The 26,696-nt window shown below is 45.7% G+C and overlaps 2 protein-coding genes across 2 annotated transcripts in view; one reads left to right on the forward strand and one right to left on the reverse strand.

Annotated features, from left to right (window-relative positions):
* The window catches only part of LOC144248359 (3'-5' RNA helicase YTHDC2-like), a 24,294-nt gene extending 19,131 nt beyond the window's left edge, over positions 1 to 5,163 (reverse strand). Inside the window, exons 1-3 of the mRNA XM_085567776.1 lie at positions 2,846 to 5,163; positions 2,276 to 2,469; positions 477 to 676 (exon numbers count right to left, since the gene is read on the reverse strand). Coding sequence (XP_085423902.1) covers positions 477 to 676; positions 2,276 to 2,469; positions 2,846 to 2,934 — 483 coding nt within the window. The 5' untranslated portion in view covers positions 2,935 to 5,163. The remainder of the gene's footprint in view (positions 1 to 476; positions 677 to 2,275; positions 2,470 to 2,845) is intronic.
* Positions 5,164 to 22,550: 17,387 nt separating this feature from the next.
* LOC146763621 (uncharacterized) lies at positions 22,551 to 25,823 on the forward strand. Its single transcript, XM_085567601.1, has 2 exons — positions 22,551 to 22,993; positions 23,262 to 25,823. The coding sequence occupies exons 1-2, from the start codon at positions 22,733 to 22,735 to the stop codon at positions 23,637 to 23,639; spliced, it is 639 nt and encodes a 212-aa protein (XP_085423727.1). The 5' UTR covers positions 22,551 to 22,732; the 3' UTR covers positions 23,640 to 25,823.
* The last annotated feature ends 873 nt before the right edge of the window (positions 25,824 to 26,696 follow it).

Below are 26,696 nucleotides of genomic sequence, written 5' to 3' on the forward strand. Positions count from 1 at the left end.
TCTGAATCAGCAGAAAATAAATTCCTAAGTATAACCTATTTAGGTTTTTTTAAAAGAAAAACCTTACAGTGCCTCCCTCCTGCTTCAGAGAAATCTAAAAAAAACCAAAGCCCTGTAGATAATCTCACATTTTAACACAAAAAAATAGATTACTCTGGATACTAAGAACAGAACTAGCCTTAGAAGAAAAAGAGTTCTACAAACATCACAGCTACTTTCCCTTCAATATTTTGTATTATTTTAATGAGAAAATGGTATCTACCATAAAATTCTAAGGAATCATTTATGCTTCTAGTACCTATCTAGAGGCTTAGTGTTTCAAAAGCAAGAAAATAAACTGGAACAACATTTTCAATCACACAGGAAAAGGAAAGCCTTAAAATAGCATCAAAATACCCCATATCACAACTGTTACACAATTGGCATTAGTTTAGAATAAATACTGTTATAGTTTTTATTTCATTGAAGCAACATACCTGCGTCGTTTTTCCCCATCCAGTCTCTCCTATAATCAAAACAATTTTATTGTCCTTTATGGTTTGGACAATTTCTTTCTCTTTTTCAAGAACTGGTAGTGACTGCCTGAAGGAATCAAACTCTGATTCCCCTCTTTTCCCTGGGACCTGGGGGATACCATCATTAAGTCGACCACTTATTTTGTTTACTTCTTTCTTTTCTGTGAAGACAAGTTAAAAGTTTATTTATGCAGACACAGAGGAAGGTCACAAAAACACTGCTCAAAAATTGTACTTAAAAATTAACATTGCTGGCTTTTTATGCATCCCTCTGGGTAAAGTGACAAACCCATCACACATTTAGAAGTCATATTTATAGCATGTCCTGCAGTGCTTGGAATAGATATTTTGTCAAAACAGTTATTACTTTCATAGGTATTTTGAAGAAAACCAGACTCTTCCAGAGCATTGCTCCAAGTCAAAATAGCCTACAAAGAGCAAAAGGAGAAACAAACTAAACCAGACCAGCCTGGTGTATTTTGGTGGCCTTTGTATCTGTGCCCACATTTCACACCTGCAGTTCCCTCTAGAAATACACGCTGACAGAGTTAAACCTTTAAGCTATTCCACACGTTTGCCTGAAATCATACCAATGCAAGCATGCTGTATCAAGAGCCCTGGCCCCCACACAGCAGTGTGATGTGTTAGAAAGCAGTGTCTAAGTAGCCAAAAAACGGGCACATCTTCTGAGGGAGCTACTTCACATCCATCATTGCAAGTGCTACTCTATAATTCCTTGAGAATTATTCTCTGGCAGAACGAAAAGCTTGCTGTAAACTCAGTTATACATGTGTATAATATGTATATTATGTAATGCCATTAACAGATTCATATACTAAATTTCAAGCTCTGTTGTACCAAGACAGACTAAGAAATCAGGAGAACTAAAAATACATTCTTGAGATGCAGAGAAAGGCAAATATTAGACTGTTCATTAACTTATCCCTTACACTCCTAAGACATTGCATTTCAGTACTTTTATTACAGCTTCCCTCTGTTCATATAACAATCCCATTAAACAACAAAAACAATTGGAATTAACAGCAAAGAAAGCACGTCAAGAAGAGACACCACGTATCAAAAACATGCAATTAAACAAGGCATACTGGTACAAATGTTTTCTGTTCACTACACCCATCTCTGCACACAGAAACACAGTGCAATTCTTCCACTTGTAGCTGCTAAAGCAATAATCTAGATGAAAACCTTGCTTTAAAAATAAAAAAACAAGATTTCAACAGAAGTTTGTCTCTCAGTGAACTCTTCCATATTCAAGAAATCAAGTCTGGACAGTAGTCTCTTAAGGACCAAATCTATTTTGTAGAGATGAAGAAATAAAAACTGAAATTCTTCATTTATCAAGGACACTAATTTCTATAAGCAGAACAGACAACCTCATTTTCTCATATAGGCGTTCTTATGGCATCACAGTAACACTGACTCTTCAACCCCACCTCACAGTTACTTCTGTGAAGCCACATTTCAAAATGTGCTTCCAAAAAGATTTGGCTGGAACTGGCTCAAAGATTCTAAATTAACACAACACAAGGTGGACATCTCAATGTGCATGATATGACTTCCCAAGTTCCTCACAGCACCAGTTATAAAAGACCTTAAAAGTAAGGAAAATTAATGCATTTGTTCGAAGGTGTCTGTTAGGACACCAGAGGGGACAGAGAGGTTTGTTTTGTCACTGGGTTGCAGGTGGTTTCGAGTGGTGTCGATGGACAAGTCCAAATCAGAACACATGCTGAACGTACCAGATTCAACAGCACAGGCACTTCCTCGCTCTGTCCTTGGCAGGAGCTCCGCGCGTTCCTTATTTGTGACGGGAAAGCGCTGAATTAGGCTCCGGACGGCGTGTTTCGTACAGAGAGCCAAGTCACAAGTCATGACTGCGTGTGCCTCTGACACATCCTTCTTCCTTACAGTCAGGTATCGATTGGCTCCTTTTCTGTCAGGGGGGAGGGAAAACTTATTTTAGGAAAAAGGAACCTACTCTAGCTTAACTTTTATCTGTCAGGGTATGAGATGCTAAGCAAAATCTTTAGAAAAAAAAACAGAAATCACAGTGAGAACCTTTTTTAATGGAGCCATTAAATCCACAAAGTATAAAATCAAGCTGTCCCAAAATGCATGTCACAAGCTTTTCCAAGCATGCATACAGCAATGAACAAAGATGCTCATTTCTGTAGCTACTTTTACACTTTTTTCTCTAATACTCTTCCTTGCAACACAGTTGGGTATGTTGAAAACATCAATCAGGTTATCATTAGTCTTGAAATTCTATCCATCTGCACCAAAGAACTGAAAACTGTACCCCGACTCACCCCTTGCTTTTAGATACCAGTCCAAGAGACTGACAGAGCTGGTGAACAAATGTTCTTTCAGTACTAGTGAAACTAGAAGGAAATTCCATCTCTAGAATGATAAATAAGAATGAAAAGACAGTAACAATGCAACAGGCAGTAATCTTGACATCTCAACGTTACAGAACACAGAATTGTTAGGATTGGAAGGGAGACCACCCAGTGCAACCCCCCTGCAGGGTCACCTGGAGCAGGTGACACAGGAACACATCTAGGGTTTGGGATGTGTCCAGAGGGGGAAATTCAACGCTTTCCCTGGGCAGCAGTTTCAGTGCTTTGCCACTCTCAAAGGAAAGAAGTTCTCCCTCAAGTTCAGGTGGAACTTCTTCTCTTTTAATTTATGGCCATTGCTCCTTGTCCTGTCACCAAAAAGCCTGCACCGCCTTCCTGGGACTCATCTCGGAGATATTCATATGCATTAGTGAGATCCCCTCTCAGTCTCCTCTGGGCCAAACAGGACCAACTCCCACAGCTCTCCTGATGAGAGACCTCTCATCTCAGTGGTCTCTGCCGGACCCGCTCTATCAGCTCCCTGTCTCCGTGCTGGGGAGCCCAGAGATGGACACAGCACCCCAGCCGTGCCTCACCAGGGCCGGGCAGAGGGGCAGGATCCCCTCCCTGACCCGCTGCCAGCGCCCTCCCCACACCCGCAGCTGCCCCCGGGCCGGGCCGTGCCGCGCACCCGCCTCGTCCCCGCTCCGGAACCGCTCCAGGGCCAGCTGCGCCGCTATTGCCACCACCTCGTCCACGCCGGCGGCCCCGAGGGGCTCGGCCCGGGCGCGCACCGCGGCGGCGGCAGCCCCGTCCCCCGCAGCCCCGCCGGGCTGCCGCCGCGGGACCCGCCCGTGTCGCGACATGGCCCCGACACGGCCCCGCGCGGCCCCGCACGGCCCCGACACCGCCCGGACCCGGGGCCGCAGCCGCTCGGCCCGAGGGCGCCGCCGGGGCGGGGCGGGGCCGGCTGGAGCCGCCCGCAGCCGAGCCGGCCCCGGCGGGAGGAAATTGGCGCTTGTGCCGCCGCTCGGGGGGCACGGCTGCCCGAGGAGCGCGCTGCGCGTGTGGCTGCGGGCAGAACGCGGCCCTGCTCCCTGTCCCGTCATGAATTACCTGCTTTCATGGCATGGCGTGAAACGGAGCTGTGGCGAGGGTCATCTCGGGCCTCAGCCTCCTCACTCGGTAAAGTGTTGCTTGCCCTGCTTTTCCTGCTGTCCTTGGACTCCACGCTGAAGACACGAGCTAGAAACTTAACCAAATCCACTTGGGCCTGACACAGGCCTCGGTACTGAAGGCTGCTGCTTCGGAAACATCATTAGGTCAGAAGGAGAGTACCTGGAAGAAGAACAAACTGCACAGAGCTCTGTATAAAAGAGCGATGTATTTTGAAATAAACCAGTTATAGTCTCAGCCTTCTGAACAAAGTCTATTCATTCCCATGCTGCCTCAACAGCGTCAGAGGGGAGCAGGGGGCAGACAGCTGGGTTTGTCTCTCTGCTAAAGACATTTCAGCTAACTGGCGCAGTGGTGCAGTGTATAGAGGCAGCGCTGAAAGCTGCTGTGCAGGTGTGAGATAAAGAGGCTTAGGAGTCTGAGAAGGAGATACTTTGGCAGCCTGCCTGGAAGCCTTAGCAGCTTTCCCAAAAGCTTCAGCATCCAGCGCAGAAACTCTGGCAGTTTTCCTGGAAGCTTCGGTAGCTGGCCTAGAAGCTCTAGCAACTTTCCTGGAAGCTTTGCTAGCCTGCCTGGTAACTTCCATGGGCACCTGCACCTTCTTCAAGGATGTATTCAACAAGTTCCCCATCAAAGGCCCCATCTGACTCATCCCTCCCATCAGACTCCTTTATCAACCCCAAATCTTCATCCACGTTGTACTCTGCTTGTTCCTGCTGTTTTCCATTCCTTTAATGCCTCAAAAGGCGATCTCCAAGTAACAACTAGATTGACAATAGTTTTATCTCCCGCTCAGATGACTTTCCTGACTTTTTTTCCAACTTTTAACACTAAATGCTGTGTCAGGATCAGTGGCAAAATCCTATGATCTAGCCCACAGCAATATACTACAAAGTACAGGGCCCCTCCTGCAGGAGAAGGGATCAGGCCCTGCTCTGTAACTTTCATTTTGGCCACTTCTGTTGAGCAGGTTAGAAAGGTCAAAATGAAACCTTTCCCAGCTATTTCCCTCTGCTTTATCTTTTTATGTGCCAGAACTCTGGCAGGAGAAAGAGCCTGCAGCGCCGTGCCCTGCCCAGCCGGGGCTCTCTGGCACAGAGCAGCAGCAGCGCCAGCACCTTTCAATCTGCTCCTTCCTTATCTTCTCCTGGACACAGAAGCCTCTGGAAATCAGCAGCACCAGGCGTGTTCCCAGCTCAGAGCAGCTGGTGTTGGTGGGCAGACACTGCCAGTTTGACTGCTTCCAAAGGGCAATAAAGTCAGAGATGTACATCATCAGGAGCCCTGGGCATATCCAATAAACATGCAAATATGTGGGAGATTTGTTAGGAATTGTTTCAGCTGTTATACCAACAGTGCCTTCTCTCCTGGTTCTGTGTGTTATAGATGAGTCATGTAACAGTTGGCTCTCACAATTAGGGGGTAGATACTATGTGGATGTAAAAATGTATAGTGATGTTATTGTAATATATCCTCCCATAGTCCTGTTTCCCCTCCCCCTTGCAATAGGTTTGGTCATGGTTTGTTCCAGTGTGCCCCCATACTGTATTGGTTTCTCCCTGAGTTTTCCCGCCTTTCCCCAAGTGTCGGTTTCCCTGGAAGGTGCCGAGTCAGTCCCCTGCCCCCTCCCAAGTGCCTTGTCTGTCACTCGGTGCCCCTTCCCCTACCTCTGGAAACTTCCATCCAGGGCACCGAGTGATTGGATGAGGTCCTGGGTGAACGCAATTCCACACCTGGGACCTCTACCCTGTCCATCCCTCACTGGATCCCCCAGATGTCAATCCCCACAGAGTCACTCCTGACTGTTCCCCACTGGCTGATCGGCCCCCCTCCATCTCCCTGTGGAACCTGTTGCCAGCACCTCCCAGTTGCAGTTGTTGGCTGGCCCCCTCCGGTGCTGTTGGGTCCACAGGACCTCAATAAACATCGGGTTATTGCCCCCAACAAGTGCCTCTCCTCATTTCCTCGCCGTTGGAATCAGCAGCGACCTCCGGACCCACCAAGCACTCTCCAAAGCCCCGCCGGGTACAGCGGAGGGTGCTTCACTCGCCCTACTCGCCCCGCAGGAGAGCTAGCCGGGGCTGAGGACAGGGGTCTGGGGCGGGGAAGCGGCAATTTGGCGCCCACCGGGAGCCAGAAGAGAGCCTGACCCCACGGAGAAGGACCCTCGGAGTCCAGGAGACCCGTGGATTTATCCTTTTGGCCGTCAAATTAGCCCGGTGGGAGCAGACCCACGTTTTAGTGGGCGGCGCTCCCGGGGAAGGCACCGGCAGCTCCGGCCGGCACCACCGGAGTCGGTGCCCCCTTGGGCGTGTCTGCAGCCTGGATTTTTCGTTTCTGCCTGGACGTGCCCGGACCCTTTTTGCTGGTGAGTGAGGGGGTCCTTGGGGCTTAGATTCCTGCTTTTTTTAAGGGTTTTCCTTTTCTCCCCAGGGTTGGGGGGAGGGATTCCCTCTTTGGGGGGGGTTTTCTTGCTCCCTGGGTGTCGGGGAAAGACCCCACATTCTTTTGTTATAGCTCCCTTTCCCGGGGTGTGGGGAGCTTGAAGGGCAGGTGGTCTAACTTGTTCAGGGTGGTCTTTCCTTTTTTGTTGTAATTCTCCTGGCTGTAGACTTTGTGGCACACCTTAAAATCTGTCAGCATGGGTGCAAAGCTGACCCTGCCACAGAGGAGACTGTATTCCCAAGTTGTGGGCATCCTAGTTGGGGGGGATAAAAAGTTTAAAAAATCAGATGTTCAAAGGTTTGTCCGGTGGGTGTCACAGAGCTTCCCAGATATTTCTTCAACCATATTACACCAAGTCCCTTTCTGGGACCAGGTTGGAAGGGAAATCCTCAAGCAGAGGGATCCTTCCTTGTCCAAATTTAATTATTTGGCACTGCATATTATGGATATTATTAAAAACAATTATAAAGCTCTGCCACAGCCATGGGCTGACAAACCAAACCCCAGTTCTAAAAATCCTACCCCTCACTTCTCTTCCTCTTTCCAAAAACCGGGGATTCTTAGACAGGCATCCTGGCTATGTCCACAGGCAGACTCTGGCCCCTCTGAGAACCCTCAGGACCCTTACTAGGACAGTGCTGGCACTGCTCTGGACTCTCCCAGTTCCCCTGTTTCCCTGCAGTGTACAGTCCCATCCCATAGACATTCTGTAAGCTTTAGTCTCCCTGATTCTGTTCCCAACCCCTTATCCCACAGTTCACAAAATGGTTTCCCCTCTTCTCAAAGGACATAAGATGGCAGGGACCGCATGGCTTTTCCCTCCACATGTGCTCCTTCTTTCCACAATCCCTTTCCGGCCTCTTCCCGAAACCCCTTCCACTCCCCAGATTGTCCCTCCCACTTCTCTCCTCCACCCACCTCAGTCACCTCCCCTGTTGAATTATTTAACATCTCGTCCCCCAGCTCCGCCTCTGGGGGAGTTTTCCATCAGCCGCTCCCCCTGGTCCTGACTCTGCCTCCTCCTCCTCCCCCGGTTCCCACGCCTTGGGGTCACGTCAGGGCGGCGGGGGGGAGCGTGGGAACTCTGGCCTGCCCCATTCCCTGCCTGCCTTCTCTGCTGCCCCTGTCACCTTCACCCCACGGCAGGGGGGCAGGCCCCTCGCATGGTGCTCCCCCATTCCACAAAAAGCCATCAAAGACCTCTGCAAGGTCCAGAAGGAATTTGGCCGTGAAAGCGAGTTTTTTAGAGGGATGTTAAAGGCAACACTTGCCAGAACCAGTAGGCTGTAGCGGGCCAGGCATGCAGGCTGAAAGAAAATCCATTTTCAGGCATTCCACAACAAATACAAAGGCATAGCTGGATATTTCCTAATTTCCAACTCAGAGCTTTGAAGACCTACAAACTCAGTTTTGCAGAGAGAACATTTCTTGATGACACCAGACAGGCATGAATACTTAAGAGAGAGCAACTTCCTGCAGAGTTGAATAAGCCCAATTTAATGAAGTCACAGCAACTTACATTCCTATCCCTATCAGACTTCATGATACTTCCTTAGAAGATGTGGTTGTAGAAGTAGAAGGACAATTTAATGCGGTATTTGCAGTCAAATGGGCAATTTTGTGCCTGGGCAGCTGCGTGGGCTAAAGGAGCCCGGGGTGCCGGTCAAGAGCAGCTGAAGGTGGCCAGCGCCTGGCCAGGTAGCCAAGAAGGCCGAGGGCATCGTGGCCTGTGTCAGCAGCAGTGGGGCAGCAGGAGCAGGGCAGTGACCGTCCCCCTGGGCTGGGCAGCGCTGCGGCCAGAGCTGAGAGTGCTGTGTCCACTTTCTGCCCGGTCGCTCTGCGTCTCACAAAACAGGATGCGACCCGGACTGGTTGCAGACTTAGCATTTATTATGTCTGTATCATCCAAGCAAATAGCCAGAGACACAGAGAAACGAACATCCATGCAAATCTAGATCAAAGGCAAGATGGCAGTTTATGCAAAGCCTTTTTCTACATATTCCTTGAACCAATAACATAAAAGAAAAGGTGCAGAGTCATTATACCCTAACCAATAAGAAAAGGACCCATGTGGGTTTAACATTAACAGAAGGACTTCTATGAACCTCAGTCGATATACAGTAATTCATTATATAAGATTGAAACTTTTTATATTTTTGCAAAGCATATATCTAGGACTTTTGACATCTCAAACTATCAGTAAGTTCTTGTTCTTTCTTGCTCCTTATGATAAATATAAATGTATTTTCCTAGCTTCCCATGAGAAGGTTTTGAAATTTCCCAGCCTTTTTCAGCTTTATGTCTACTTTCTGGGTCCTTTTTGCACTTCTAAAGTCTTTTACCTTTTATATATTCCTACAATTCCCCCTCTCTTTTTAAATAAACTGCTTTTGACTTGTCACTTATTTATTACTTTGTGTTCCATAGCTTTACTACTGCATGTATTTATTCATGTAGGAAAAAAGTTACAAACTTTTTATATGAAGGTACTTTTGTTTTTGTTTGTTTTAAGCTCTATAATTCTAAGTTAAACCATTCTTAATGTTGGGTAAAGTTAGGTTTAGTATCTGTATTAGGTTCTGATAAATTTTGACTTTTTTAAGGTCTCAATTTAAAGGTTAAATTTGTGACTGACTTTAATTGTTTTTGGTGAGGTTTTGTGAATTATTTGTAATTTTTCTTTTGTATTTGGGTTTGTTAGTGTGTTTTGGTGTGTTGTATGGTTTGACGTTCTTTATTGGAATTCACTTTGCTTTTCTAGTGCTTGTAGAAATACAAGTATACTCTTTGCTTTAAGTTATTAATTGGAAAGGACTTTTAAGTTGTCTTGTTTATGGTCTTAATTAAAACAGGAGGATTTTTTTTTTTTAGTTTTGTGTGTTATTTGTAGAATGCTTAAGAATTGGTGGATCTGGTTCTGCAAAAGAACTGTTTAAAGAATTAGAAACATATAAAGCTTTACTCAATTTTATCTGTGGTATTACTTCTGCTCCCCTCTTCTGTTGATCTAAGTGTGTTTTAATGTGTGATGTGTCTTTTTAACAGTTGTTTGATTTGTGGGGGAGTGGGGAATACGGAAGGAGTGATGAACATTTTAATTTATTAGGAATGCTGTTACTTTTTGAGATAGATATGTGGGGCTATTGTGGTACACTTAATGAAGTAAATGTTTGTAAAAAATGTTGATAGGTACGATTACTTGTTCTCTTGTGTGGATAGAGGTAAAAACTGTACTTGATAGTGAATCTACTGCAACATGAATATTTTTAAATCTCTCCAAAGAAGGGTATTTAGTGATGTTTGTTATAATTGTAGACTTTATAAACTTTGTGGATGAACAGTTCTTGTAGAAACAGGGGTTTGCACAAGCTGACAATCAGGGTAACTGTTAATGACAGCTTTAGCTTGGGATTTAGAGATACGAAATGTCTGTACAAGTGCTTGTGTATATTGATGGAAAAGGTATGACTCAATTTTGCGTGCTCAAAAATGTTTGCTAATGTGTTTGAGATAACTATGGTCAGTTTTTTTGTTCTTGTATTTCTTTTTGCTAAACATCTTGGTAAAGATAAATGGGTTTTAATATGAGAAATATAATATAGGTTAGTTCTGTGTTGTAATTTTTTATGAAGATATGAAAGCTAACAATATAAATTATTATTACTAGTATCTTTTAAAACTATATTTTTACCTACATTAGTAACAGAGGTAGAATGTGTAATTAAATTGAAAGGCTTTGAAAATAGCTGAAAAGCTTTAACAACAGCAGCTAGTTTAACTACTTGAGGAGAACTTTTGACTACTTGAATATTTGATTTCTAATTTTTTGTTGTTTGATTGAAATTACTGATTTATGTGTTTTTCTTGAGGAGCGTTGTCTTACTTAAAGGCCCTTCACTTAGCAAGGGCTTTTTTTTTGAAACTCAATTTTGTTTGTAATAATTTGTGACTTGGATAATGAATAGCACAAACAGTTAAAAAATTTAAGAATGCATTTTGTCAATCATCTGAATTTCGTCATGCCTAATCGAAATAATCTTTCTTTGAAGGTAAATATAGAACTGTAAAATCTTTTCCTGTTAAGGTTAATATTCTTGCTTTGGCCTTAATTACAATTTGTGCTATTATCTCTAGGGTTGTAGAAATTGTCTTTGGAGACTTGTAGGGAAGTAAAATTTATTCTACTGTTAGTAATGGATCTTTCTCAGATGGAGCTCATTGAAAAATGAGGCTATAAAGTTGTAGCTTCTGTCTCAAAGCAGTCAAGAAGAAAGGTTTCTTGGGAGCATAATGATGGGCTTGTCTTCTTTGGAAAGTTTTTGTGACTGTTTATGGTGAGTTGAGCTTCAGGTGTTAAAACCTTGGGAGATTTAATGTCACAGTTTTCTCTCAGTAGATCAAAAAGTGGAGCAAGTTTGTTGTTGGTAATTTTCAGAATTGGTTTGATCTAGTTAATTTCTCTTAAAAGTTGCTGTAAATCTTGCAAAGTGTTGATGTTGACTTGAAGTTGTATCTTTTGTGGTGAAATTGTTTTGTTATCTTCTATCTTAGATATTTTTAGAGTGGGATTTCTTGTATCTTAGATGTAGAAATTCTAGTTCAGTCTTTTGGATTTCAGTGACAGCACTGTCACGAGTTTGTTTCATCTTTGTCTATGTTGGTGCTGCAAGGAGTAGATCATCTATGTAGTGTAGAATTGTGGATTGTGGATGCTTCTGTCAAGTTGGGCACAGTACTTGTGTGACAAAATATTGTTAAATTGTTAGAGAAGTCTTCATCCCTTCATTGGTAAAGATTCCTAGTGATATCTTTGCATTGACTTTCTTTGATTGATGACTGGAACTGAGCAGGCAAATCTTGGGCCATCTTCAGGATGAAGAGGCATGTTGAAGAAACAGTCTTTTCTAGCGATGATGACGAGAGGCCAGTTTCTAGGAATTCTTGATAGAAAGGCACGTACAGCAGCTATCTTCCTTTCAGGACTTGTAATAGTAATCATGGATTCACTTTGTAAACAAACAGTAGTTCCTCTGATCCTTGTGAGTGTTCTCATAGGTGATATTAAGTGTTAGCTACTGGGCTAAAACAGGAGAGAAATTACATAGACATCTGCACCGTATCTGGTATGCCTGTAACATAAATTGTTGTACCACAATGAGTTAGGGCACAAGTCAGTTCTGGCTGGTTTAAAACATACTTCTAAGTATGTTCTACTTAGAAGACATCTAGCATTGGAGTAGAAATAACACCTTGGTACACGGTTTGATTGGTTAACAAAGCATTTTGTTGAGATACATTTTGTATGAGTATGTCTGTAGGTAAAGCCATTGTAAAAGCAAGAGGCGTCTTAGGTTGAATTACTGTTGGGGCTTTGAGGGGAAGAGCTAAAACTATTAGCTCTTCATTGTAGTTCACTGAAATGATAACTGGAAAAATTAATAGTCCAGGACTTGTATTGTTGTCTTAACCTATAATAATTAAAAATTCTTGTCTTTGTTGTGATTTCTTAATCAGACCTGTAGGTATACATTCATAACAGAAATTTTTTAAAAACCATGTTAATTTTGAGTTTGCTAACTCCAGTTTTGTCCTTGGAGGTAATAAGAAGGAACATCTTGTGGTACTGGTGGTAAAGGTAGATCTTGTGTTTGGCTTTGAGGTCTCCTAGTTACGGCTAAGGGGGCAAAATCCCCTGGATTCTGGGTTGCTATTGCTTGTTTCACCGTGTGGTGGGTCGCGCTTTGCTTGGAGTTTAACGGTAGGGGATTACTATCTATATCAAATTCAGAATGACAATTTCTTGCATAATGTTTCCCTTTTTGATATTGAGGACTAGCAGAATGTATTCTTCAGATTTTATTATTGGATCAGGGTAAGTCTTTATCACATGACTAGGCTTCTCACATCTGAAGCACGACTTTGTAGTAGAATTTCATTGAACAGCAGCAAGAGTTTTTTAAAAAAGTTTTATTTGTTCTTCAGTTGCTTTTTAAACTTTGTTCTTTAGTGAATCATGAGATTTAGTAATTTGCTCTCTAAAGGCTTTAGCTTGTACTATAGCAAGATACTGTGGAGTGCTAATTTTACTGTAAGTTGAAAGCATTTGAGTAACAGTTGGAGGCTGTTTGGGTAATGTAGAAATAATTTTTTTGCAATCATCATTTGCATTTACAAATGCTAGGTTTTGGAGAATATAAGAATGAGCTGCTTTATCAGGGCGTTATCTTTCAACAGTTTGTGTTAACTTGTCTAAAAATGTACCATATGATTAATTTGTTCTTTGTGTCATGGTCGAATATGCTTTAAGAGGAGTACCTGTTGATTTGACAGAAATGAAGTTTTTCTTGCAGCTTGTTTAGTATCTCTCAGCACTGCCCTAGGAAAAAAGTTCCTGTTTCTGGTTTATCATATGGCAGTTTGCTAGAAAATTTAGCTTCTGAAAATTTTTCATATGTACTACGAACATATTTTTCCCTTAAAACCTTAATAAATATCTTCTGCTGGAGTTCTCATAACATAAATCGTGAATTAGTTAAAATCAGTCTTGCCACAATGCAACAATCAGTTGGCATGAGTTCATAAGAGTAACAAAATACTTTTTAACACATAATTAAAAATAAAGGGAGTTAATTCTGCTTTCTTTCAAAGTTTGATTTCACTCGTTAATGTTATTGTCATGGTTTGACACTGGCACAATGCCAGTTCCCCCATGAAAATTCAATCTTTTAATTGAATGCTGTAATGCAATCGAGAGCAGAGCAAAGCAGGCCAAAGGTTAATAACAAGAAAAAAACTTTATTAAGCTACTACTATAAAAGGGAAAAAAAAAAAGAGGAAAAAAACCCACACCAAGATCAGAATGAAAGCCATGCAAAGTATTCTTTCTCCCACCACCCAACTCTAACAAACCACAGTGAGACACAATCTGGACCCCAATCAGGTTTCCACCCTGCAGACAATCGATACTCAGTCCATCAAGGGGGACAGGAGTCTCCTCTGTGCCACAGACCCCCCAATAAACACACTGCCACATCCTGTGTTTCCATGTCACACATGGCACTGCCCGGAGAAGAAGTTTGCCATGGTGACCCTTCTCCTTTCCATGCACAGTGCTCTCACCACCAATGCATGGATGGACAGAGTGCTTTTAGGATTTTTCCTTTCAAGGATGCCTGCCAAGAGGGGGAAATACAACAGTTCAGTTTTTCATTGTTTGGGACCACAGTCCCCCCCATTTTCCCTTGAGGCCGAGGGTCCAAGAACAGAGATCTTCTTCTCCTTCTTTGAGGACAGGGGACACCACCACAAACCCCCTAACTCTTCTCTGTTCGCTCCACTTCTGTCTTTTCCTACCTGAAGCAGGTCTCTTGGCTCACTGGCATCCTCTCAAAAAACAGTCTCTCTTGGAAGAGAAAAATTGGTTCAGTCTATGGCCAACAAGGAAAAGTCCAGCCAGAAAAACCACTCCTCATCTCCTCCCACCTCGAATTTCTCCTTCTAACATCCCAGGGTCCAAGCTGTCTCTCTTGCTCTCTTTCAAACCGAGGAGGAGTGAAATTTCACCAAGCTTTCATTTCTCAAGGAAGGGTTAAAAGTCCCGACTCCCAGGGCTGGCTCGATGCCCAGGCTCCGGCTCCCACAGGCAGCTGGGCACCTTGCGGCCCCCTCGCTCTTCTCCTTCCCTGCGGCGTACTGCTGATGCTGATAAAACCACCGCTGTCTCTTTCTCTGTCTCTCTTGAGAGAGAGACTCTGGGGGAAATGGAGACATCCCAGATTTCTCCACCCTTCCATCTGCAGGGGCCAGCCCAGTTCCAGTCCCTCCACCCCTGGGCCCACCTCAGCCAGGCCATGGACCTTCCCCTCCCCACCCAGCCACGGCCGGGCAGGGCAGAGTCCTGCACTGCACGCTGACCGGAACCAAAGAGAGCCAGTTCTCCTGGGAATTCTGCTTTTAACCCCTCTGTGTTCTCAGAGGCGTGTCCACCTTCAATTGGTCAATATCCAAATTGACCTCTTCCTGCCGAGAAAATTCTTTTTCCGTGTCAAACAACAACAGTTATATAGCGAGAGTGATTAATACGTTGGCCTACTATTAACCCTCTCATAAGCGACTGGCATGGCTAAAATCTGTTCATTTAAAAACTTAAAATCTCTTTTTTTCCAAAAGATATAACCCTATTTTTTTTCTAGTCAGATGTTGTGACATCATTTTGTGAACTAGGCAGGTTATTGTTGTAGCAACTGAGCTCTGAGAGAAATCTGTCTTGGTTTCTAGACACAGTTCTGATCTTTCTGCTGAAAGAAGTCTCAGCTTGGTTCATTAGTAGTTTGGTACTATAGCAACTCACAGTCTCAGCTTTCTAAATGTTTAAATTTTCCTTAATGATTTAGATCCTGATTTTGTGATCCTGATTTTGCTTATTATTTTTAAATTTCCCAACATTTCTCAAAATTATGTGTACATTCTAAAGCCATCTTACACTTTAGAAAGATTTTTACCTTTTTATATGCGTAAACACTTTTGGGCCCATCTGAAGCAGAAATACCAGGAGGGGCTGGAGCGTGTGCAGAGAAGGACACGGGAGCTGGGGAAGGGTGTGGAGCACAAGGCCAAGGAGGAGGTGCTGAGGGAGTTTCAGCCTGGACAATGGGAGGCTCATGAGGGACCTTCAGGCACACTTCCATGGTTCCATACGTGACAGTGCTCACCACCAGGGCTGTTCCCCTGCCAAACGCTTTCACTGCATCCCAGTGCTTTAGACGCTGGTGTCAGTAACACTCCCTGCTTGTTGTTGGTTGCATTTTTGTTTTGCTGGTTTAGTAGAGGAAAATTCCTGTTGATTTTCTCATTTTCCAACAAGCAAAGATGCTTCTGCACAATGTTTCCTGCCCTTTTCCAGCACTGGATGCGATTCTGATCCAGTTGTAGTTTTCCATGTCTGCATCAGCAATAGCAAAAGCGTAGCTGTCTCTTTCTTTCTTTTCCATTTCAGAGCTTTCAAAAGCTAAAACTCTGCATTGCAGGGACAACGTTGCTTGCTGATAGCAGCCAGGGAGAAATATCAGCTACATATCCATATGCAGTTCTGTTGAATTGGCCTGGTTTAATTTGATCTGTGTGGCTTAGAATCCTTTTACTATCCTTTTACTCGGGAATTTTATGATTTTTCCTTGGACGATATGGAGGTAGATGTGAGAAGGAAGGAGGTTATACATGATAGGTAATGGCTTGTCCCACATGCTTCTCTCTTGTCCCAGAGCACAAAACCAGCATCGGTGTCTGCCCCAGCTCCCTCTGCTCCTGGAGAAGATGAAGAAGAGGAAATTGAGCAGCATGACCACGAGGCTCCATCAGTGATCACACCAGAGCCTGAATCTTCTGAGCCAGTAAGTGCCAGTTGTGGGTGGTGCTGTCTTTAGTGCAAGGCAGAGCTGCAAGTTTTGCTTTTGCATTTCAGAGCTTTCAAGATTTAAAAGATCAGTTACACAAGTAGATCATTGCTACCTGATAGTAGGCAGTGTGGAATATTTAAATCAGAGCAGTTTGCATTACAGATGGATCCGCCAATTTTAATAGCATGAATCCCATTGCAATCAAAATTTCTTAATATTCCTTGAAAGATTTAGTGTTATATGTGAGAAGAAATGTTCTTATAAATGATAGGTAACTGTCCATCCCTCATGGTTCTCTCTTGCTACAGCTGACAGAGGCAACAGCAGTGTCTTCCCCATCTCCCTCTGCTCCTGGAGAAGAAGCCAAAGAGGAGCAAATTGAACAGCATGACCGCGAGGCTTCAGCAGTGGTCACAGCAGAGCCTGACATTTCTGTAAGTTCTGGGTGCTGCTGTCTATAGTGCAACACAGAGCAGCAAGTTTTCCTTTTGCATTTCAGAGCTTTCAAGAATTAAAAAGTCAGTTACAAAGAGATCATTGCTACCTGATAGTAGGGGTGCTGGAATATTTATTTCAGAGCTATTTGCATTACAGGTGGATTAGCCAATCTTAAAACCGTAAGAGTGCATTTGAATCCAATTGCAATTAAAGTTCCCCAATTTTCCTTGGAAGAAATGGTGGTAGATGTGAGAATATAGACAGTTATAAATGATAGGTAAAGGCCTGTCCCTAATAATTCTTTCTTGCCACAGATGACAGCGGGAAGAGCAGTGTCTGCCCCAGCTCCCTCTCCTCATGGTGAAGAAGACAAAGAAGAGCAAATTGAGGAGTATGAGCGTGAGGCTCCATCAGTGATCACAGCAGAGCCTGAATCTTCAGAGCCAGTAAGTGCCAGTTGTGAGTGGTGCTGGCTTTAGTGCAAGGAAGAGATGCAAATTTCGTGTTTGCATTTCAGAGGTTTCAAGATTTAAAGAGTCAGTTACACAAATAGATGCATTCCTACCTGATAGTAGGCAGGGTAGAATATTTAAATCCAAGTAATTTGATTTACAGTCAGATTAAACAATTTCAATACCGTGAGAGTGCCTTAGAATCTCATTGTAATCAAGGTTTCCCAATTTTCCTGGGATGATATGGTGGTAGATGTGAGGAGAAGCAAAGTTATAAATGATAGATAATGGCCTGTCCCTCATGCTTCTCTCTTGCCACAGATGACCGAGACAGCAGCAGTGTCTGCCCTGGCTCCCTCTCCTCCTGAAGAAGAAACCAAAGAGGAGGAAATGGAGGAGTTTGACCACGAGGCTCCATCAGGGGTCACAGCAGAGACTGAATCTTCTGAGCCAGTAAGTGCCAGTTGTGGGTGGTGCTGTGCTGTCTTTAGTGCAAGGCAGAGCGGCAAGTTTCTGACCAGTCAGCTCTTGCTGCTGCTTGGCTGAGGATGCTGAGTGCTGGAGTCCTGCCAGGAGCCAGCGATTTCCTGCAGGCACTGACCACCAGGCAGAAATTGGCCTTGGAGCTGTCATGTTGAGGCACCAAAGCCTGTTGCCTCAGGGTGAGCATCTGTCTGCTCGGCTCAGTGAAGCTCTGTCTCGTGGTTTCTGAAGTCCCGTTGCCAAGGGAACACATGGCAGTGCTGGAGCTTGGTTTGTTTGCTTCGTTTGCTTTCTCCTTGTGGAAACATGTGTTTGGCTGGTGAAATTGCTCTTCAGCTTTCTTGAGTATTTATTCAGTTCTAAGAAGTGTGTGGCCCAGCTGTCTTGTGACTTTTGATGAGATGGAAGGAGACGAGTGTGTTGTCCATGAATCTGTGGGGGACAAGACCTGTGGCCAAAGAAACAAAGTGTGTAGTTGTGAAGCCCTGTTGTGAGGCAAAAAGCACAAGGAGCAAGGTTCTGTGGTTGCATTTTTAGGGGTAGTGTGCAGCTTGGGAAAGTGCATTGGAGCCTGGAGGTGGGGGTGAAGCTGGAAGTCCTTGACTGCTGTCTTGTCTTGCTGAGAAGAGGCAGGACGTCTCTGAAATGGGGAGGCTGTATTTGAAATCAAACAGGCAACTCTGTGGTGGGGGAGCTGCATAGGCCCAAAGGATGCAGGGTTGCTGGTCAAGAGAAGTGGAACAAGAGCCAGGGTGTGGCCAGGTAGCCAAGAAGGCCGAGGGCATCGTGGCCTGTGCCAGCAGCAGTGGGGCAGCAGGAGCAGGGCAGTGACCGTCCCCCTGGGCTGGGCAGCGCTGCGGCCAGAGTTGGGAGTGCTGTGTCCACTTGTGGGCCCCTGTGAAGCAGAAAGTCCTTGAGGGGCTGGAGCGTGTGCAGGGAAGGACACGGGAGCTGGGGAAGGCTGTGGAGCACAAGGCCAAGGAGGAGGTGCTGAGGGAGTTTCAGCCTGGAGAACGGGAACCTCCTGGGGGACCTTCAGGCACACTTCCATAGATCCATACGTGACATTGCTCACCACCAGGGCTGTTTCCCTGCCAAACATGCCCTCACTGCCTCCAAGTGTTTTAGCCACCAGAGGAGGGGACACTTTTGACTTGTGGTTTGTTGCTTTGCTAGGAGGTGAAGCCCTGCATGTGTTCTCTTTTTCCAACAAGCGCAGATGCTTCTGCACAATGTTTCCTGCCCTTTTCACGCACAGGATGGCATTCTGATCCATTTTGAGTTTTCCATGTCTGCTGCAGCAATAGCAATGGCCTTGCTGGCTATTTCCTACTTTTCCATTTCAGGGCTTTAAAGAGCCAAATGCTCCTTTGTGCAGAGGAAGAGTTGCTTGCTGATTGCAGCCAGAAAGGATTATCAAATACATAGAGTGCATCGAAGAGAGTTCTGTTGGGTTAGTCCAGTTTAATCTGGTCAGAGTGCCTTAGAATCCCAATGCTAACAACGTTGGTAATTTCTCCTTCAAAGAGGTTGTTGTGGATCCAAGGAGAAACTAGGCTATAAATGATAGGTAATGGCTGTCCATCATGCTTCTCTCTTGCCACAGATGGACGAAGGAACAGTGGTCTCTGTCCCGGCTCCCTCTGCTCCTGGTGAAGCAGCCAAAGAGCAGCAGCAAATTGAAGGAGTATGACCACTTGGCTCCATCAGTGGTCACACCAGAGCATGACACGTTGGAGCCAGTAAGTGCCAGTTGTGGGTGGTGCTGTCCTTAGTGCAAGGAAGAGATGCAAATTTCGCTTTTGTATTGCAAAGCTTTCAAGATTTAAATGGTCACTTACAGAAATAGATCATTGTAACATGATAGTAGGCAGGGTAGAATACTTAATTCAGAGCAATTTGCATTACAGTTGGATTAGAAAAATTCAATACCATGAGAGTGCCTTAGACTCCCATTAGAATTAAAGTTCCTCAATTTTCCTTGGAAGATATGGTGGTAGATGTGAGAAGATAGGAGGTTATAAATCCTAGATAATGGCCTGCCCCTCATGCTTCTCTCTCGCCACAGATGACAGAGGCAACAGCAGTGTCTGCCCTGGCTCCCACTGCTCCTGAAGAAGACAACGAGGAGCAAATTGAGGAGTATGACCACGAGGCTCCATCAATGGTCATACCAGAGCCTGACAGTTCTGAGCCAGTAAGTGCCAGTTGTGGGTGGTGCTGTCTTTAGTGCAAGGCAGAGCTGCAAGTTTCTGACCAGTCAGCTCTTGCTCTTGCTGCCTGAGGATGCTGAGTGCTGGAGTCCTGCCGGGAGCCAGCGATTTCCTGCAGGCAGTGACCTCCAGCTACAAATTGGCTCTGGACCTGTCACCTTGATGCACCAAAGAGCTGGGGGTTCTGGCTGGGCTTCTGGCTGCTCAGCTCATGAAAGTTCTGTCTCTGGGCTTCTACAGTGCTGTGCCATGGCCAAAGGCACAGGAGGTAGTGCTTCTGGTGGTAGGGCTTGGTTTGTTTGTTTTCCCTTTGTGGAAATGTGTGTTTGGCTTGTGGAAGTGATCTGCACTATTCTGGAGTAGTTCTTCTCTTGTACATTCTCTCTTGACTTTTGCTAAGCTTCAAGGAGATGATTGTGCTGTCCAGGAATCTGTGAGGTGCCATTCTTGTCAGGTGTGGCTAACGAAAACAAGTGCCTCATTGGGAAGGTTTCTTTTCAGCAAAAAGCAGAAGCAGCGATTTCCTGTGGATGCCTTTTGCAATGAAGCCGCAGCTTTGGAACTGGCATTAGGGCCTAGGGTGGGGGTGAAGCTGGAAGTCCTTGACGGCTGTCTTGTGTTGCTGAGAAGAGGCAGGACATCCTGCAACCGGAGATGCTGTATTTGAAATCGAACGGGCAACTTTGTGGCTGGGTACCTGTGTGGGCCAAAGGACCCAGGGGTGCCAGTCAAGAGCAGCTGAAGGTGGGCCAGCGCCTGGCCAGGTAGCCAAGAAGGCCGAGGGCATCGTGGCCTGTGTCAGCAGCAGTGGGCAGCAGGAGCAGGGCAGTGACCGTCCCCCTGGGCTGGGCAGCGCTGCGGCCAGAGCTGGGAGTGCTGTGTCCACTTGTGGGCCCCTGTGAAGCAGAAAGTCCTTGAGGGGCTGGAGGATGTGCAGAGAAGGACACGGGAGCTGGGGAAGGGTGTGGAGCACAAGGCCAAGGAGGAGTGCTGAGGGAGTTTCAGCCTGGAGAACGGGAACCTCTGAGGGACCTTCAGGCACACTTCCATGGATCCATACGTGACAGTGCTCACGACCAGGACTGTTTCCTTGCCAAACATGTCCTCACTGCCTTCCTGTTTTTTGGCCACTTTAGGAGGGGACACTTTTGATTTCTGGTTTGTTGATTTGCTAGGAGGAGAAGCCCTGCCCATTTTCTCTCTTTCCAGCAAGTAAAGCTGCTTCTGCACAAACTTTCCCTGCCATTCCTCAGCTATGAGAGAAAACATGATTCTTAAAAACATGATCACTAGAGACAGAAAAACAACTACAAATCAGGTGTTAGCTGTGTTAATACTCAGACACCATAATTATTACCACAATATTAGCATAACAGTCAAATAAATACGTTCTAGATATGCATTTTAATTCATTGACTAGTGTGAGCTATGCTGTGCTTTGATTCTATCAATAGATCCTGCTGCAGAAATGTTAAACTGTCTTTTCAACAGCATGTAAAATCATCTCTGTGACTCACAGCTCACCACAGACCTCTAAACAGGAGTCAAAGACCGACATCAGATTGCCTTCCAGAACTTTTCACACATCTGTTACCTTTCTGTGGGCAGCTTCCGAAGATGGGGAGAAAACCATTCCAAAGAACAGTACCAAGGAAATCACACAGAAACCATGGACTTTTTAACCATGGCGTGAAATTTTTAATGGATTTTGTGAAATTACACAGAAGCAACTCCTGCTCACAGAAAAGATTTTAAATCTTTTTTAAAAGGTTTTTGTTTCAAGGACAACCACTGGATGTTTAAAATCTCTGGTGCTGAAAGCTGCATTAGGTCATCAACACTGAGTAACCAATATCCCCACAACTTAAAACTGTGAAATTACTATCTCCCCAAGGAAGAAATTTTCAGGATTTGCAACTCATCTCAAAGCCTCAGTAAAATGACACCAGCAGAACTTCCCTGAGATGGCATTGTGTTCTACTGAAGCGATATGCGGAATAAATAAATAGACTCCACAACTCGATGTAGTTATGAAGTGGGTATGTATGACAGCGCCCGGCACAAGTGAGATAGCTCTCCAAAATCTTGTGCCCCTAGCTGAAGTTTGTCTCACAATTTTGTACACAAAGGTGTTCTATATGCAATATATTACACAACTTTCCTATGCATATTCAACCCCTGGCCCCGCCTGTCTTTGCCTCTCATGCTAAATAGGTCCACGCCCTTCTGGGCATGTGTGGTTTTCTGTGGTGGTCTTGCGGGGGTCTCTGGTGGTCTTCTGAGGTTGAAACCATAGTCTTCCTCTGCATTGAACTTTTGAACTCTTCTCCTCTGCGCATACGTTTTTGGTGTTCTGCTATCTTATCTGGATAAGTCCATCATCCTTGAGATGTTGGGAGACAGAGTGGCCTCTTTATCTGAGTTCTTTGCATTCCTGGTCTTCTCTGGTATTTGTCTTTTTCCAAGAAGCTTTAAAGATTTAGTTTTCCCTATGCATTTTGTGCCATGGCAGAGGGTTCTTAAAATTCAACACATGATTCTACAAACATGATACATTCATTTTTGATACATTCATTTTTGATACATTCATTTTGTTAGCTCAAGTGATCTCTGGGAAATCTCTTTTTTAACTACTACCCTTCAAATAATCATGAAAACAGACTTGCTTTCACTAGGACAGGTGTCCATGAAAATCTGGGGTAAAACCTCTAAGAAATGGCAACGTGCACAAGTGTTCCTTTCACAGCAGGCACAGCCCAGCGCTCCTGTGAGTGGCTAAAAGCTGAGCAGCACTCGCTGGCACAGCCTCTTCTCCCACGCCCAGCAAGTGCCCAGCGGGCAGCGCAGCCTCCTCAGAGATGGGCCTGACACGAGAGAGCAGATGCCAGCAAGGGTCTGAAGCTGTGCCGAGGGAGGTTGTTTACATTGGACATTAGGAAGAACTTTGGCCCAGAAAGGGGCATTAGACATGGGAACGCTCTGCCCTGGGCGAGCCGGTGGAGTCACCGCTGTGGGAGGTGTCCAGGGGAAACCCGGCCATGGCACTCCTGGCTCCAGCCTGCTCGCCGTGGTGGCCACGGGGCACAGGTTGGACTGGACCTCGCAGGGCCCTTCCGAGCATCCTGTGATTTGTGACATCACAGCCTCTGGGGACAGCAGGGTGGCTGGCAAGTGCCCCCAGCGTTCCGTGCCCAGAGCCCAGCAGAGCTCGGTGCGCAGCCACGTCCAGAGCCTGCGTGGTGGTGGCAGCTCCTCATGCAGAGCACCATGGCTGGCCAGGGCTGCTCCTGGATGCTGCAGGTGTACCTGCTGGTGCTCCTGCTCCATCCCCTCGACCCCTCCAGCCGTCCTGAGCGGAGCACCTCGGGGCTGGAGCTGCCGGACACGGCCTACGAGGCCGGCCCGTGGGGGGACCGGGCGCTGCTCTCCTGGACGTGCGTCCTGGGGCAGCTGCTGGTCACGGGCCTCGTCCTGGGCTGCCGCCTCGGCACAAGGCTGCGGAGACGCCGCAGAGAGGTGAGGGAGGGCTCGGGCAGGCAGGACGCGCAGAGCCGAGGCTGCGGGGCTCTGGGGCAGCCCTCGGCCGAGCCCCGGGGCAGAGGGGAGCGGAGCCTCCGGGCAGGCATCGGGGCCGAGCCGGGCCGGGCCAGCAGCCGCAGCGGGGCCGGAGCTCCGCTCGCTGCGGCCTCGGCCGGGCAGCCCCGGCGGGCTGAGCCTCCCTCGCTGCGGCCTCGGCCCCGCCGCACCGCTCCCGCAGCATCCCTCCTTGTGCTTTGCCTTGCAGGATCAGTGCCAGGGCCGCTTGGGCCGGGCCGGGCCCCGCTGCCGCTGCTGCCGGGGCCGCAGCTGCCCCAGGACGCTGATCCAGCTGCTGAGGCAGAACCGCGCCCTGCTGGAGCTGTGCCTGCAGCACCCTCCCCGCAGGGCCCCGGCCCGAGGGAGCAGCGCCGGGGCCGTCGGAGAGAGGAGGAGGCTCCGGCCGAGCTCAGCGCCGAGCTCCGGCCCCAGCGCGGCGCCGAGCCCCGGGGCACGTGTGACCGGCGCCATCCCCATCTCCAGAGCTGGAGGCGCCCCAGCCTCAGCCCAGCGTTCCCCGACACCTCGCCCTGAAGAAGCTGACCTTTCCCTCAGTGTTCCCTTTCTTGAAATTCATGTAGTTTAGGTTAAGGTTCGTACCCCGTAGTTCTCTAGTCCCCCTGTTGTTCAAGTAGTTTAGGTTAAGGTTCTTCCCCTGTAGTTTTCTAGTCCCCCTGTTGTTCAAGTAGTTTAGGCGTAAGGTTCTTCCCCCGTAGTTTTCTAGTCCCCCTGTTGTTATAAATGAATTTGTTTTAGTAGGTAGGATTAAGGATGGTTAATTGTTTTAAATGAATTGCTAGTGTACATAATTGTTGTATTGTATTGAATTGTTATAATTAACAAAATAAATTACAAAGTTATATGAATTGTTAGTTACGTGTGTGTAGCTGTCAATCTGAAGAAAGGGGAAGGGCTGTGTCCAAGAGTGGAGACCGCAGCCCAGCTTGTGGTCGGGAGAGCCGACCAGCCAAGGGTGCCTCAAGCCTCTGGAATGATTGGCCAGGAATGCACCACCGTATGGAACAGTGACCAGAAGAAGGACCGCTCCTCGGCCGGATCAAGGACACACCAGTCCTGTCTCCTTCAAGAGACTATAAAGATCCGTGGGTGTTGAACACCCAGGTCTTTTTCCTGTGGACTCTGTATCTCTGGGAAAAACACACTGTGTTGTTGCACAGTTACTCTGGCTCGCTGTTGAGCTCCTGGGCTTATCCTGGGGCCTCGTCTTCGCTTCTCTGTATTTTAATAAACAGGCACGCAACTGTCCAACTGCTCCGACTCCAATTTTGCCTGTTTGTAACAATTATTGGGGGCTCATTCGGGATAACCACGCCCCAGAGGGGGTCCTGAAGGAGGACAGGTTCGGGAAGACCGGTCCAGCTGCTAAATCCAGAACTGTGTTGATGATACAGATTATCCAGGACTCCAGTCCTGAGCAAAAGTACCTCCTGTAGCTCATATAAAGGAATTTAGAAGATAATTGCTATCCTGCTACCCTGCCCTTCCGAGCTCCAGCACCACTGTGCACAGCCTCTCATGGTGCCAAACAGAAATGACTACTGTCCCAAAAAATGAGTCTGTGAGAAATTCCCAGTGCCCTTCATGCCTTCAGAAAACGAACGAGCAGTCACTGTTGGGGTGAAATTCAGTTCTGGTGAAAAATTTTTCAGGATGATCTCCCTCCTTTTTATATTCTAACACAACTACAAACAAGCAAAATGAGAGATTATAGAAGGAACATGGGATGTTTAAAAGCAAATCTCTGAACTAAGCCTGGGATGCTCACCCAGGAGTTAAACACAGGAAGGCAGGCACTCTTCCCCACTTATTTCATGTTTAGAGATTTCTAAACCCTACCAAATTAAGAAATTAAACAGCAATATAACAATATTTTAATTATTTTAAAAATACATAAGAACACAGAATGTTTTCCATGAAACCAGGGATTTTTTTTTTTCATATTTAGTGCCTGAGTGGGATTAGCAATTGGAAAAACCCACTGAAACTGTAAATGCACTTTGCCCCAGGATAGAAACAAAAGGTAATTATTTAGAAACTAGGAAAAAATACAATCAGGAACATAAAAGATTATTTATTATGACCACATATTACCTTATACCCCCCAAGAATTCCCCACAGAAAAGGCAAGGAGAACACCTTAATTCACAAGTGGGAAACAGAGGGACTGTAGAAGTGCAGTGGAGCTCTGACAAATGACACTGTGCAGAACATGGATCCACAGACCAACAAAACCAAACAGCCCAGCAGCAGCAGCAGTCAGCTCCAGAAATGCACATTCCAGCTGAAGCACAGGTGATTCTGAGTGTTCATCCTGTGCACTGGCACACTCACTTGCCAAGGCTGCTGAACTTCTTCTTTCACATCTTCAACCACAAAATCCCCCAGTCCTTTCACAGGAACCATTTCAGCAAATGAAGACAGACCAGAAATGTTGTTTTCACAGTTCACAATAACATCAAGGTACGTGCCTAAGATACATCATCTTTAACTACAACGAACAAGCCAGCAAGTGCATAAACCTGGTATTTGAAGAAGTGATAAAAAGAAAGGAAACTCAAGCCCATGGCTAACACAAAACCTCATGATTAATTTAACACAAATGCAGATGGTCAAGGACATATCTTGCCAATTTGGGGATGTAACAGGCCGGCATTATTGAAGCAAAAATGATTTCTAACAAAAACTGTGTTTCCCAGAATTGAATACCACTTGGGGTGGCCACTCCTGATCTCTACATAATATTTCAGGAGTTCAATTGGCACCAAGGTGTTTTCCTAGATACAGGCAGGGAAGAAGTTCAGTTCCTAATAACGTGCAATTCTGTAACTTCATTAGAAACCTTTCATCTTTCACAATTTTAAATAAAAGCTAGAAAAGCACCTGTTTTGACACCAACTATCCTTAGTAGCAACATTTTGCAGCACACAATCTGAAAAGGTCAGCCCGCCAGACAATAATACATAAAGTCAAAATTAAAGTGAGGGCAAAGAAAATCATCTCCATGTGAAACTGCTCTCCTGCAAAAGCAAAGTGATATTAAGATTCAGCCTGGCAATAACACATTCCTCAGCTATGAGAGAAAACGTGATTCTTAAAAACCTGATCACTAGAGACAGAAAAACAACTACAAATCAGGTGTTAGCTTGGTTAGTACTCAGACACCATAATTATTACCACAATGTTACCATAACAATCAAATAAATACATTCTAGATATGCATTTTAATTTATTTACTAATGCCAGCTATGCTCTGCTTTGATTCTATCAATAGATCCTGCTGCAGAAATGTTAAACTGTCTTTTCAACAGCATGTAAAATCATCTCTGTGACTCACAGCTCACCACAGACCTCTAAACAGGAGGCAAAGACCGACATCAGATTGCCTTCCAGAACTTTTCACACATCTGTTACCTTTCTGTGGGCAGCTTCCGAAGATGGGGAGAAAACCATTCCAAAGAACAGTACCAAGGAAATCACACAGAAACCATGGACTTTTTAACCATGGCGTGAAATTTTTAATGGATTTTGTGAAATTACACAGAAGCAACTTCTGCTCACAGAAAAGATTTTAAATCTTTTTTAAAAGGTTTTTGTTTCAAGGACAACCACTGGATGTTTAAAA

The sequence above is a fragment of the Lonchura striata genome, chromosome Z, assembly GCF_050655825.1.
Source record: "Lonchura striata isolate lonStrDom1 chromosome Z, ASM5065582v1, whole genome shotgun sequence".
Classification (NCBI taxonomy): domain Eukaryota; kingdom Metazoa; phylum Chordata; class Aves; order Passeriformes; family Estrildidae; genus Lonchura; species Lonchura striata.